The following is a 13,705-nucleotide window of genomic DNA, read 5'->3' on the forward strand; positions in this document are numbered from 1 at the left end:
AAAAGCTGCTCAACATCACTAATCATTAGAGAAATGCAAATCAAAACTACAATGAGGTATCAACTCACACCGGTTAGAATGGGCATCATCAGAAAATCTACAAACAACAAATGCTGGAGAGGGTGTGGAGAAAAGGGAACACTTTTGCACTGTTGGTGGGAATGTAAATTGATACAGCCGCTATGGAGAACAGTGTGGAGGTTCCTTAAAAAACTAAAAATAGAATTACCATATGATTCAGCAATCCCACTACTGGGCATATACCCAGAGAAAACCATAATTCAAAAAGACACATGCACCCCAACGTTTATTGCAGCACTATTTACAATAGCCAGGTCATGGAAGCAACCTAAATGCCCATCGACAGACGAATGGATAAAGATGATGTTGTACATATATACAATGGGATATTACTCAGCCATAAAAAGGAACGAAATTGGGTCATTTGTAGAGACGTGGACAGATCTAGAGACTGTCATACAGAGTGAAGTAAGTCAGAAAGAGAAAAACAAATATCGTATATTAACGCATATATGTGGAACCTAGAAAAATGGTATAGATGAACTGGTTTGAAAGGGCGGAAATAGAGACACAGATGTAGAGAACAAACGTATGGACACCAAGGGTGGAAAGCCGCAGTGGGGGTGGGGATGGTGGTGTGCTGAATTGGGCGATTGGGATTGACATGTATACACTGATGTGTGTAAAATGGATGACTAAGAACCTGCTGTATAAAAAAATAAAATAAAATTCAAAAATTCAAGAAAAACAAAACAAAACAAAAACTCTGGGCACTGATATCTGGGGTACGTAAACGCTTATATTTATGTATTTGTTTAATTTTTTTCTTTTATATATTTTCCATATTTTCTACAATGAACAACTGCTACCTATATGTCAGAATAAAAAACAAAATGGAGAGATAAACATGCCATTAAAAGCCAGCACTTGTAATTTTAACTATGGTTAATTTGCAGCATGCAAAATAGAAAACTAATTTGCTGTTAAGGATGCATTGTTAAATTATTTCCCTGGTTAAGTAAAGCAACTGCATTGTTTGAGGGAAAATAATCAAGAGTAAATGGGGTGAAAGTATATCCAGGTACACATACAAACTGAAGTGTTAGAAAAATATCAATAGAAGGCATTTTACTATGAATTTGTTGTTCTTTATTTATAGAAAAACAAGCACTTAACACTAAATATAGATGAAGCAAATGGTGACCTCTGCCTTTTATCCCACTTGCCAATATGAATTTAATAAACAGAATGTAAAATTTTAATCTCTAATTAGCAAGATTTCATGTACTTCGTTTTTTGATGTTCTCTGAATTAGAGGTAATTGAGCTTAGATGTTTTAATCACATATACAAATATCCAGAGTTCATTTGTTGCTACAATATCATATGTTATTACTGATGTACAACCTACTACACAGAATATATATATTTGCTTCTAACTTCTATGTCTGCTACATATCTGCCGGCTCCAAGAAAAGTGGCCACTAAAGAATGGTCCAATGCTTAGTTTCCCACTGCCCCCTAAATGATGTCAAATTTCATACTCATGCTTTTTCTCATGCACATCCCTTCCCAATTGTGCCCATCCTCCATGACTCAGGAAATTTCCGTCTTCTCTATAAGACATCCTTGACTTACAAAGTCTATAATAGTCTATTCTCCAAGCTTATATAAAAACTAACAAGTTAGATGCATACAGTTTAGTGCATAATGTTCTCTTGTGATTTCATATACGTTAACTTTATTTTAAAGTAGATGGTAAATATCTTGGGAGCTGGTATCTAGCTTATGATTCTTTTGCATCCAGTGACCAGCAGAGGAAGGAGTGAAGATGCTCTAAGACTTTCAGTTAGAAATGAGGACCTTAGCAGATGATAAAGTCAATCCACCAAGCGACCAAGTACTATCAGTATACTCATTAAACAGCAAACAGTAAGGTGTTGAGGGAGAAGCAGAGATTACGAGAAAAGGTTTTTGCCCTTAAAACCTTATAATCTTTTTAATGTGGAGAGGCACTTTAGTATTAGAAAACAGTAGAGCAAAGTACATAATTAAATGTGTAGAAAATAAACTCTAGGAGGAGGAATGAGAATCAGTCTTACTACCATCATTATGACTGAAGTCACAGAAGTTTTCATACAGAAATAGAGCCTGAGACATGGATCTTCAGAATAAAGATTCTGAAAACTTGGTGCACAGGAGGGAACAGCATGAAAGACTCATAAAACCAGGAAAAAAATCAAGACAAGATTAGAGGGCAAGCATTAGAATTCCTGAATGATATTTTAATTGGGTAAAATTCTGTGGATCTTACTGATATAGCAGAAGAGCACAGAATTAATTTAGAAGGAAAGAAAGAACAATGTTGGGCTTTGAGTAGGAAAGTGATCTGGGGAAAGCAGAATTTAAATTAAATCAGCTACCTGAATAAAATATACTGGAGGAAAGACAGGTAGCCTGATTTAATATAGAGTAGGGAAATGGCCATCAGGAGACTTGGTTTTATCCAGGTTTGATTTGGATAGACACCATCCCTTAACTGTCTGATATGCTTCTTGTGTCCCCATTTTTTCAAATGAGACACCTAGTTTAACTCATTTTTCTAGCTTTAAAATCCATTGATATTCCATTCTGAGATCATATCGTATGATCAGGTAGAAGGCTCTTTCAATTGTCCCGTTATAAGCCAGAACTAGGGCAATGGGGAAGATTAGCTGAATATGAAAAACTTTAAAAGACCAATCAACAGGACTTAGTGGCGGGATGGATTTGAGAGATGAGAAAACTGGAGGAACCAAAGATTATCTTATCACGTCAAACTGGGTAGTGGGATAAATGTGATACCTCTAAGGAAGAGACGTGAATTGGAAAGGAGAGCTCATTGTGCTACTTGAGCCTCTTCCTGGATGCAGGAAGACTTAGCTTTTTCTCTGTTGCTTTATGTGTAATCTCAGAGTGTAGGTAAGTCTCAAAAATGCTGTAGTTATCAGCAAAGAATCAGAAAGGATCTCGATTTCTGGTACTTTAGTTTAAAAATCCAGCTGGTTCATTTTTATTGATGCATATTCACCCCTGTACTTTCTGTACTAAGAAGCTCAAAACTACTCTTTATAACAACTTTATGCATGGACAGTTGATCTTCAGATTCAGTAAAACTCACTTGATGCTGGGGAGAAGGGTGGCAGCTGGAGGGGGAGGAGAAAGCCGGGGAGGAACATCATATTCTTCACTTCCCAGGTGACCATTGGAAAAGACCTGAAAGGAAATCAAAGGGTTAGTTTAGAATTTAACTTCTGGAGGACCTTAAAACAGTAACAGTTCTTAGACAATCTATAATTTTGAAGAGAATATATAATTTCAGTTTATTTGAACAAGTGAAATACCATCTAATTTACTTAGGAGTTAGGAGCACCATCGTGATTATTTACCACCGCCCGAAAGTAGCACCATTTTTTATGTGAAAAAATAAAATACAACCTGATTCAACCTCTCTTATATTGAGAGGAGATGCTATAATTTCTATAAATCATATAGATAACTAGGTAAATAGTAAAAGTCCCCAAACATGATCAGTTTTTATTGAAAAGCTAGCATTCTCTGTAAGGATTCAGTAAAGAGAAAAGCAGCACCGGTGCAATTCTTATTTCAATTCCTCCCAAATAAAAGTGTTCTAAATTATATCTCTCTGGGGTTAACAGAACATTTCTAAACTTCTTGATAAAACAATGCATGAGTATAATCAGAAACGCCTTTGTTCTTTGAAGGCCGAAGCTTTAGCCCTACTGGTAACTAGAGACCTGGTCTGGCTTTCAGAGTGCAAGCAATTTTAAATATAATTTTTGGTGTGTGAACAACACAAACCAAAATTGTTACCTTCCTCATAAGGTACCATAGAGAGCCAGTGTTTACTCAGAATTCAGAAATTCTGGTTTCCAGATTACTCAGTTACATATGGGAACTGTCTAACAACTGCTCTTAACTAATCCAACAACTTGACATGAAAGCAACTTAAAAGAAAAAAGAGTAACTTTGCAAAGACAGATTAAACATATTTTAAGACCTTTAATCATTAGGGTTTTATCATGAAGCTCTTTCCCAAACTCTTTACTAGTTCATATTTAAGAGGTGTAGGCTGGTTTGTGGCAAAAAGGATGTGATGTAACTTGAATAGTTCTAGGTAACCCAATCAATGACCTACCAATTCTTTTTTCACCCCTCAGTTCTAAAATGGTGTTGAAGCTTTAGATAAAGTGCAAAATGGAAAAGGCCATACCCTTCCCTAGCAACTTAAGAAAAGGAACATGTTTAAAGAATCCATTTGAAATATATCAATGTTTGCAATTTAAAGCTACAAAATATAAATTTTATAGCATTAAAGTATCACTCTAAAAAAAAGTCCTGTGCTATATATAGCTTTGATTCCTCATTAGATTCAATACACTAGAGATACACTATGACAAAAATATCTCTTTGGGTTTCTGACTATGGACCGAATAACAGAACAAGGCAGAGTTTTTTCGATTTTGCTAGAGAAAAGAAATGTCTCAGTAGATATTAATTATTATACAGTTCAATGAAAACCCCTAACATAAAAAAATCCCTTGTAACCAACAAATACATGTGTCAAATCACAAGTGCTCATTGTATAATGGGCATATAAAGTCATCCTTAATTTGAGTCCTGTGCAATTGTTGCCAGAATGGATACAATGTATGATTTCTGCAATCAAATCTCCTTGATGTTTCTGTCATAAACACATTTAAAATTCATTCTGGGAAATGTAATATGGATTTATATGCAATTATTTGTTTTAATAGGAGCAAGTATCTAATGCACTGTTGATACCTAGTAAAATTTCAGCAATTATAAAATAAAAAGGAGCTATGGGAATAACAATTTCTGTTGTATTAGTTCTACGTGAATCTTTTTCAGGACAAAGACTCTGATTTCCTCATTTTATAGGACATTCCTTCAATGCTTTACACACAGTAGGGCTCAAATGAACATTGACTGCTGACTGACTTACATTACACTACATATGTGCATACATACATGTTTGTAAAGGACCTAAAAATGCAGGTACTAAAATGACGTTCATGTTTCTGTTCGTCTAAAGCGACTGGATGACAAGATTTACGATTATTTCATTCTGAACTCCATGTTCCCACCTGCATCCGTTTCATTAGACAAAATCATTTTATCTAAAACTACTTTAGAGACTGCAGTAAGTCACAACTTTTTGAGCCAAAAATAAATATTTTATGTCCTCTGGAAATCTGCAAAGCCTTTTGTAAATAGGAGAAAACAGTAGTTCCTCAAATGTGTAGATTGATAGTATCAACTGAAGCAGTTCACACTGAAATCTCACTGATTCAGGCCTTCTTAAACTCTCAACTAAGGAAACATCTTTTTCTTCTGCCTTCCTAGTTCACTGTTGCAAATTTACCACAATTCCATCGGACATGCTACCAACTTAAATATTCTGATCCTATCATTCCTCTGCCAAAAAAGTTTTCAAAGCTCTTTTTTGTCTACCAAGTTAAAGATAACTTGGTATAGAATATGAGACACTCCACTCCGTAACTGCTTTCAGTTTATATTGCCATAGTTTTACCTACCATACTTACTCTCTCTGTATGCCCTAGAGTCTGTCCAAAATTGACTTCCTGCACTGTGCTTACCTTCCCACCTCCATGCTATTCCTTCCTGTCATGTCTACAACACCACCACCTACTGATTTTTTTTTTTTTTTTTTTTTTTAGCGGTACGCGGGCCTCTCACTGTTGTGGCCTCTCCCGTTGTGGAGCACAGGCTCCGGACACGCAGGCTCAGCGGCCATGGCTCACGGGCCCAGCCGCTCCACGGCATGTGGGATCTTCCCGAACCGGGGCACGAACCCATGTCCCCTGCATCGGCAGGCGGACTCTCAACTGCTGCGCCACTAAGGAAGCCCTACCTACTGATCTTTTAATGTCTACAGATCTGTCTTGCACGAAGCTTTCTTTATTCCTTCTTTTACCCTGCATCTCAGTTGGAATGTTTCTCCCCCTAGGGCATCCCACATTATATATTCTGGATGCTTCGCCTATGCCTCATCCCTTAATTATATACCTGTCTCATCCTCACTAGACTGTGCTTGATTCATTTTGTATTCGCCACAGTGTCTTGAACATCCTACTCGTTTAACTGAAAGAGGCTGAACGAATAAGAATACATTAAGGGGAATTTATACTACCTGTGGAAGAAGTATAATCTGAGTTATCACAAAATTTATTATAAACTCTAGGTTACTCTAGGTTACCCTGTATTAATATTTTTCACATGCCTCAAGATAACATTTCATCCTAATTTTTAAGTTTGAAATATCTTCCTATGATTCAGATATTGTCTAAAATTTAATGTTAAAGCATCTGGGACCCTTGAGATGTAGGGAAAACAAACACAATTGTGATAATCTTAGCACAATTAAGAAAAACCTTTTTAATTACAAAACCCCAAACAAAACCCCCTTCCCCCATCCCACACATGTAAGAGCACACATACACTACACCAAAAATATCACTGTAATTTATCCTTCAGAAACATTAGATTAAAAATGAAACCTGTGTACACAGAGGACTTATTTTCTGAAAGACAGCACCTGAGATTCACAGATAAGTTTAAGTTCATTCTTATAAACATGTGCCTCTCCACCAAAATAGCAAAAGCCACAATCTCAAAAAGAGGAATCATTCTATGTATTTATCTAGCAACATCTTCAACAGATTATTGTACACAAGGTCATTTTAGAATAATGTCACTTGAAGTAACATAAGTCAGAGATCGTTTTTATCACATAGGAAACAGTAGCATTCTTAATCTTTTAAGAGGAACAAATAAAGATAGTTGGACACAGTGTTAGTATCTAGATATAAGGAGACACATTTCAAGTCTCCAATGGTATTTTAAAACATTTTCGTGCAATAAAATAATTAAAACAAACAAACCAACAACAATAACTAAATATCTAGCCAACAAAGTATTAAATAAGGAACAGGTTTATAATGTGGCTAGAATCTGAGGGAATGGAAACAGTCCTATAGGAAAGAAATCTCTTACCAATAAAATAAAACAAGGTAAATAAACCTAACAACTCTTAGCTTTCAGGTTCATGTTAAAAAGTAAAGTATTAATTTAGTTAACTTGATTATGCTAGGTGGGAGGGAGAAGAGAAATGGGAGTAAATTAAAGTCACAGAATTCTTACACTTCATTTTAATTATGAATTAGAGGGCTTTTTTCCTTAGAGCTCTTTACAGTTAGCAAATAGAGTAATTAGAATTTAATTTATCCTTGCTTCCCTTACCATTTATCTAGGAAAGATGCAAATAAAAAGGGCAAATGGTTCTAATGGATGATGGGAACTGGCACACTGACATAGGACACACAACAAAGGGCAGCAAGTCCTCACTCTATAGAATGTGTAGTTTCATGAATTCCCCTTATGGTGTTACATATGTACACTTAATGTTAAACTTTTAGTACTCATCTAAGTTTTCTTATCTTTAAAATGGGCAGATGATATTTAATTTGAGATATTTCCTTTAATGAAAACTAGTCTGAACGATAGGTGTTACTCTTTGACACAGAAATGTATTTGCTTACAGTTGGAGAGACTGACGGGTTATGTGAAGATAACACATCAGCCTCCAAGTATCTAAATCCCTATACCCTTTATTCGCATGATAACATTTTTAAAAAAAAATTTTTAAAGACTGCACACTAGGTATGGAGGGTGAGAATATATTGTAACACTTACCATTTTCATTAATATACAAGTCTTTTTAAATCAAATTCATTTCCCCTTCTTCTTCAACCCTTCTCCCTTGTTTCCCTCTTATTGTGAATATGTGATCTATCTATAGAAAATGACTACTTCTCTAAAAGTAAAAAATCCTATTTTAAACAAGAAAGTTACATTTTACCTTTGGCTGAAGGTAAGTGCTGAAAAAATACATTAAAAAAACTGTCTACACTCCTAGTGTACCATAGACATCTTCTTCCTCCAAGTCCTTTCCTGCCCTACCCCTGCCCACCTCCAACCCCAGCATGCATATACTCTTTCCCCCTCTGTCATCAACCTAACTGTAATAACTCAGCAACCCAGTTATTGAGTGTTTGCTGAGAATTCATTAGCCACTATGCTGAATAAAAGCAGAGAGGAAGGGGAGAAAGAGATAATGATTTTGGTTTTAAATTAAAAAAAAATAAGGACAACTATTTTAAATGAAAATGAACTGTTACAACTTATACTAAGACTCCACATCTAGTTTGGTTTTATTCCATAACCAAGGGATATGGGGGCTTAGATATTTGGAGGGTAACTATTCTCCTAGAAAGTAGGTCCTATTATTATTTCATTTCATAAAGTAAGGGAAATAAGTGGAATTGGGGGCATAGATGTAGTAAGTTGCTTGCATCCACAAAGCCAGTGAATTCTAGAGCAGGAAGTAAAACTCAGGTCTGATTCCAGAGCCTGGTGGATCTATGTTGATCAGATTTTTAGTTTTGTTAAAATGCAGCTATCAGGTTTGCCTTATCATTTTTACTTCTGCCTAAAGGAGTTGAACAGTTCCTCTTCTATAAAAACATTTTGTTAAATTTGAAAGGGGAGAGAACATTGGGATTCTGGTTATCCTGAACACTAGGAGAGTCTTGTATGTAGAAAGTGCTTACAAATACGTAATTAAATCAATCTGGATTGAGGAACTACAGAGACGTAAGTTAAGAAACAAACTCCAGGGCTTCCCTGCTGGCGCAGTGGTTGAAAGTCCACCTGCCAATGCAGGGGACACGGGTTCGTGCCCCGGTCGGGGAAGCTCCCACATGCCGCGGAGCGGCTAGGCCCGTGAGCCATGGCCGCTGAGCCTGCGCGTCCGGAGCCTGTGCTCCACAACGGGAGAGGCCACAACAGTGAGAGGCCCGCGTACCGCCAAAAAAAAAAAGAAAGAAAGAAAGAAAGAAACTCCAACCCAGGATCATGCAGAGACTGAGAATTACAGGATCCTAGATGGACGCAGTTTTCCATCGGTTGAAGCTAGCCTCTAAGTCTCCCAACAGTGAAATAAGAGGAATTGGGCTTTTTCTACTTTATGTCAGTTGTGATATACCTTGTGGTCTACTGAAGTAGACCTTCAAAGATAATAAAAGAGGAGAATAAGGGGAGACATGGTCTGTTTTATAGCATTTAATACATTATGTATGAATCCTTCTTTATAATCTGCCTTAAAAGTCAAACAACTATACTGAAATGAGAAATATTAGATGTCTAATTTTGGTAAAAATGTTAATCTAGTTGTAACTTGAAATTAACTTTGAGAATATAATCATTGCAATGCTAATACACACAACATATGAGATTAGACCTTCATGAATTTTAATGAGCCTAACTTAGAGTTAAACAAATTCAGCTTTCAATAAGACATAAATTTTGTACTTTACTCAATGTTCTCTGGGATATTAACATGTATCAATGATCAAGACATGAAAGTTCACATAGAAAACATGTAAAGGAATCTTTATAACTTAAATCACTACTAATACTAATAACTTATATTATAGTTAATATAATAAAAATAAAATTTCATACCTATAACCTAAGAAATTATAACCCCAATTTAAAACAACCACCATCCATACAAAAATTAATAGCCTGTATTCTAGGGCTTAGAAGGGCAGGTTTATTTAGTGCTAAGACTGTATAACATATTATCTAAGAAGAACCCTGAAACAAGAGGTCTTCAGTGAATTGCCCAAGATAATTATTATATTTTAAGTATTTCTAAGTCCATTCAGGAAATAAATTGTAATACGTTGCTAAGATATAACCATTCATGTCGGAGCTCTTCTGAACACTCTCCTTAAGGCAAGTGTGATCATGTATGAATGAAAAGTAATAGAGACTAAAGGGAAGAAAAAATCACTGGAAAAAAAAAAGGCAGGTCCTTCTGATCAAGATTCTAAGTTGTAGAAACATACTTTTGAAGATAAGCTCTCCATTTTCAGAGAACATTATAAAAATGCTTTTATAAGTGCCTTCTCTTCCATTTACATCACCTTTGCATGACCTTGAAGAAAACCTTTACAGATCTTCATATTTATAATAGATGAAAGCCTGCAGGTACCAACAAGACACTAACAAAGAGTTACGGCAAACCACCACGACTCTTCCCCTGTGTTTTGAATGCCTGAGTAGACAATTTTGACTCTTGCTATCCTGGCTACCCTAGAATATCACGAATAATTAAATCTTATACAGAGTTTTCCTTCACACATGTGCACGCATGTGTGTACACACATACAGGAATTTAGTACATTAGTCATTCTTCACAGTTCTTTGTTTCTTGATTAACTCACCAACTACAAACTATTATTTTGAAGGAATAGTCTACTCCCCTAAAATAACAACTTAAGATCAAGAGAGATGGGAACACTTAAATATTACAGTCTTCAAAAGAGGCAAAGCCTCCTTCAGCTGAAGGAAGATGGTGACGATCTGATCTGAGTCAAAAATATCGTGGACACAAATACCAGAAAACATTACAGAACAGCTCTGCCAGGGGCCCACTGAGGGTTCGAAACTCAATGATTTCTGCTGCTGCCTCTTAGGTTCCCTGTATGCTTAAATTCTTTTCTGTACATATAAATGACAGTGGTAATATCCTTCATGTTAGAACTCAACATGTGTGACACTCTTTCAGTTTTATAGAGAAAGACCTTGCTTTCCAACAATGAACTGGACCTGGTATTTTTATGTATGTGAGAAGTTCATTCTACCTGGCTGCCTACGGTGTGCTGTCCCAGGCAACAATAACTCCAATGACTGATTGATGATATGCTATAACCATACAACTTTCTTTTCAAATTAGATAGAAGTAGGAGAGTTAAATAAAAAAAGACTGCTGATTCTCCCATTGACAACATTAATAGGAAAAAAATTTGCAGATGAAATAAGGGAAGGTGAACTAAATCTCTGGCAAATTGTCTGGTGTCTTCATATGAAAATTAAATCATTACTTAGAGCCTTCTTCCTGACTTCTGTTAGGTTCAAATTTTAATGAGCTTCTGATTATTTACAATTTGCAGATAATTAAAGACCTGCAGGGAAGTGTCACACTAGGCGAAAAAAACACCACTCAACCTTTTATACTACCTCTTATCAGAAGACTATAAGCAGATTATTTAGCTTCAGCTTTGAGTATTTCTTACCTTGGCTCCTTCTAAAGGCAAATCATGGCGTCTGTGTTTCCGCATAAGCACTGGGTCAGAGCCCATTCTACTGTGCCTTCCATTTACATTTGAACTCGCTGTGATTCCAGGCTTTGGAGAGGCATCCCCTAGGAGGCGACATCCCACTGACTGATTAGTCCCAAGCACATCCCGAGGACACCAGGCTTCCAGAGGCATCGGCTGGTCTCTGGAAGGCACACTTTCCATGTGAAGGAGGTGACGACTCAGTCTATTGTCAGGGGGGATTGGGGGAGGTCTCTCAGGTGGAGGAGGAGGAGGGTCTCTTAAGGGAGGTGGTGGTGCTGGGAGTGGTTTGTCTTGTTTTCTCACCATGCAAGGAGAAGACTAAAGAAACACAAGAGGAAAAACATTAAAAGAGGTTCCATGCACTGAAATGACTTCCAGACTAGTATACTATTGCTTTTGTTTTCTAAGTCATAGTAGGGCTTTATTAGATTCCTGTGCCATCGTTTAATGAGTTTATTTTATCACCAACTAATGAAAGTTTAAAATATTAATGAAAAACTCAAATATATTAAGATTTCGTTGTAGAAAATGAATACGTAAACTCAAATGTTAGGATTATAAGGACTACAGGGAAACGTAGCAGAATATCAAAATTATATGGTGATTTTGACTGGTTGACATTAAAATAATAATGTCATTAATTATTTTATTTGCACGTTTCTGCGATTTAGGAGAAACAGCAGAAACCATCAAAGTTGTTGTTGTTTTACTTTTTAAAAGAGCACCTTGATTTGTAATATCTTTGGAAGACTGAAAATGTTGGTTTTGTTATTTTTGTGTTCACCTCTATAATACAGAGCAAGTGACAAGGGGGAAACGTGCTCCGGTTCTTTAACAGTTATTACCAGAATAGTGAAAATTCGCAAATAATAGAGCAGCATTATTTACAGACCTTACTTGAGTTTTATGGATCTTAAAAAAAAAAAAATCAGTCTGATTCTTATGTGGAAATACGAAGGTATAAGCTCCTGAACTGAATCTATGTGACTTTCACAGTTTTTATTTTCATTTACATAGTTCATCTGATGAATGATTTGTCCTTTTATTGTTTGAAAATATTAGCAAAAAAATGTGTGTTTACATAATTCTGACTAAATAACATCCTAAAAAGTCTTAATATGATCTTAAAACCATGTTAATTATAATGTAGAAAAGTCTAATACCATTAAAATACTGTGCTTCCAAATAGTTTTAGACTGTAACACATATTACCGCATGGGATTAATATTTAAAATCTTATATTTAATAAAGCAAAATATTCCCTTTTCAAATTTGGAAAAAAATCTGCACAGAACTAAAACTGTGGGCTTAGATGTACAGATAGAATTATGTCTTTAATATTAAACAGTAATGCAATTAGTTTGCAAATACTGTAATTCTTTGTAATTAATTCCTTCAGGTGTAAAAGGTACATATAATTCCCTCTTCTGAGTCACCCTGAAACTTGGGTGATAATCTATCACATCTTAAGCCCTATGCAAATATACTCTCATAACATTTTTGTCAAGACACTATGAAAATGAGTGTAAAATATCATTTAATAAGAGCATGCAATTTATTTTAATACATGTAATGACCTTTTAAATCCATTTTACAGAATAACTATACTTACTCTGCTGTTTATTTTAGCAAATCAGGGGGCTGTTACAGACATGTGCCCTCTCTGAATAATTATGTAACTTTTATAGCAATAAAGCAAGGAATATGATAGTGGACTCACTATAAGCAAAATGAGAGACCCATCAAAGTTGTTCATAAACAAGAGCATAAGAAATATGAGTAACGGAATTTTTAAAACCTGAGCAATCAATAATCATCACATAAAATTATTATCTATGTTTCTAATAAAATTGATTTACCTTTGGTGAACCAGTTGGGCTGCCACAGGGAGACCGAACTACGCCTTTCTGAATTAGATCCAGGCGAGGAGGCACTGGTGGCAGGCTTAAATGTGGGATCTGGAGAGGGTCTGGATGTGGCTTTCTTCGCTGTGCAAGGGGAGAGGATCCCGGTGATGTGACTGGGGAATTCTGCCTGTCAGTGCACTAGAATATAAAAAGAGAATGATGTTTATTTGAGGTGTAAAGTACATACCTTTCAGTTCTTAAGACATTTGGTTTTGAGAATGTATCTGCCATTGCACATCTGTTAAAATAAACTCACTTAGTTTACTCTGATTAATAGATGGAAGGAGCTCACATTGTCCCTCAAGAGCAATATTATGTAAAGAATAAGTGGATTAGTTTCTCCTACATATTGTAGAAAGGGTCTAGGAAAAAACCAGCAAAAGGGTAGTTTAAAAACAATCAAGGGCTTCCCTGGTGGCACAGTGGTTGAGAGTCCGCCTGCCGATGCAGGGGACAGGGGTTCGTGCCCCGGTCCGGGAGGATC

The 13,705-nt window shown here is 36.0% G+C and overlaps 1 protein-coding gene across 4 annotated transcripts in view; it reads right to left on the reverse strand.

Moving 5' to 3' along the window:
* Positions 1-13,705, reverse strand: part of CBLB (Cbl proto-oncogene B) — a 410,825-nt gene that overhangs the window by 47,450 nt on the left and 349,670 nt on the right. For all 4 annotated transcript variants that reach the window (XM_060298032.1, XM_060298033.1, XM_030861086.2 and 1 more), the window contains 3 exons: positions 13,174-13,359; positions 11,267-11,632; positions 3,181-3,275 (listed from right to left, as the gene is read on the reverse strand). In XM_060298032.1, coding sequence (XP_060154015.1) covers positions 3,181-3,275; positions 11,267-11,632; positions 13,174-13,359 — 647 coding nt within the window. The remainder of the gene's footprint in view (positions 1-3,180; positions 3,276-11,266; positions 11,633-13,173; positions 13,360-13,705) is intronic.

Source organism: Globicephala melas, chromosome 4 (genome assembly GCF_963455315.2).
Source record: "Globicephala melas chromosome 4, mGloMel1.2, whole genome shotgun sequence".
Classification (NCBI taxonomy): domain Eukaryota; kingdom Metazoa; phylum Chordata; class Mammalia; order Artiodactyla; family Delphinidae; genus Globicephala; species Globicephala melas.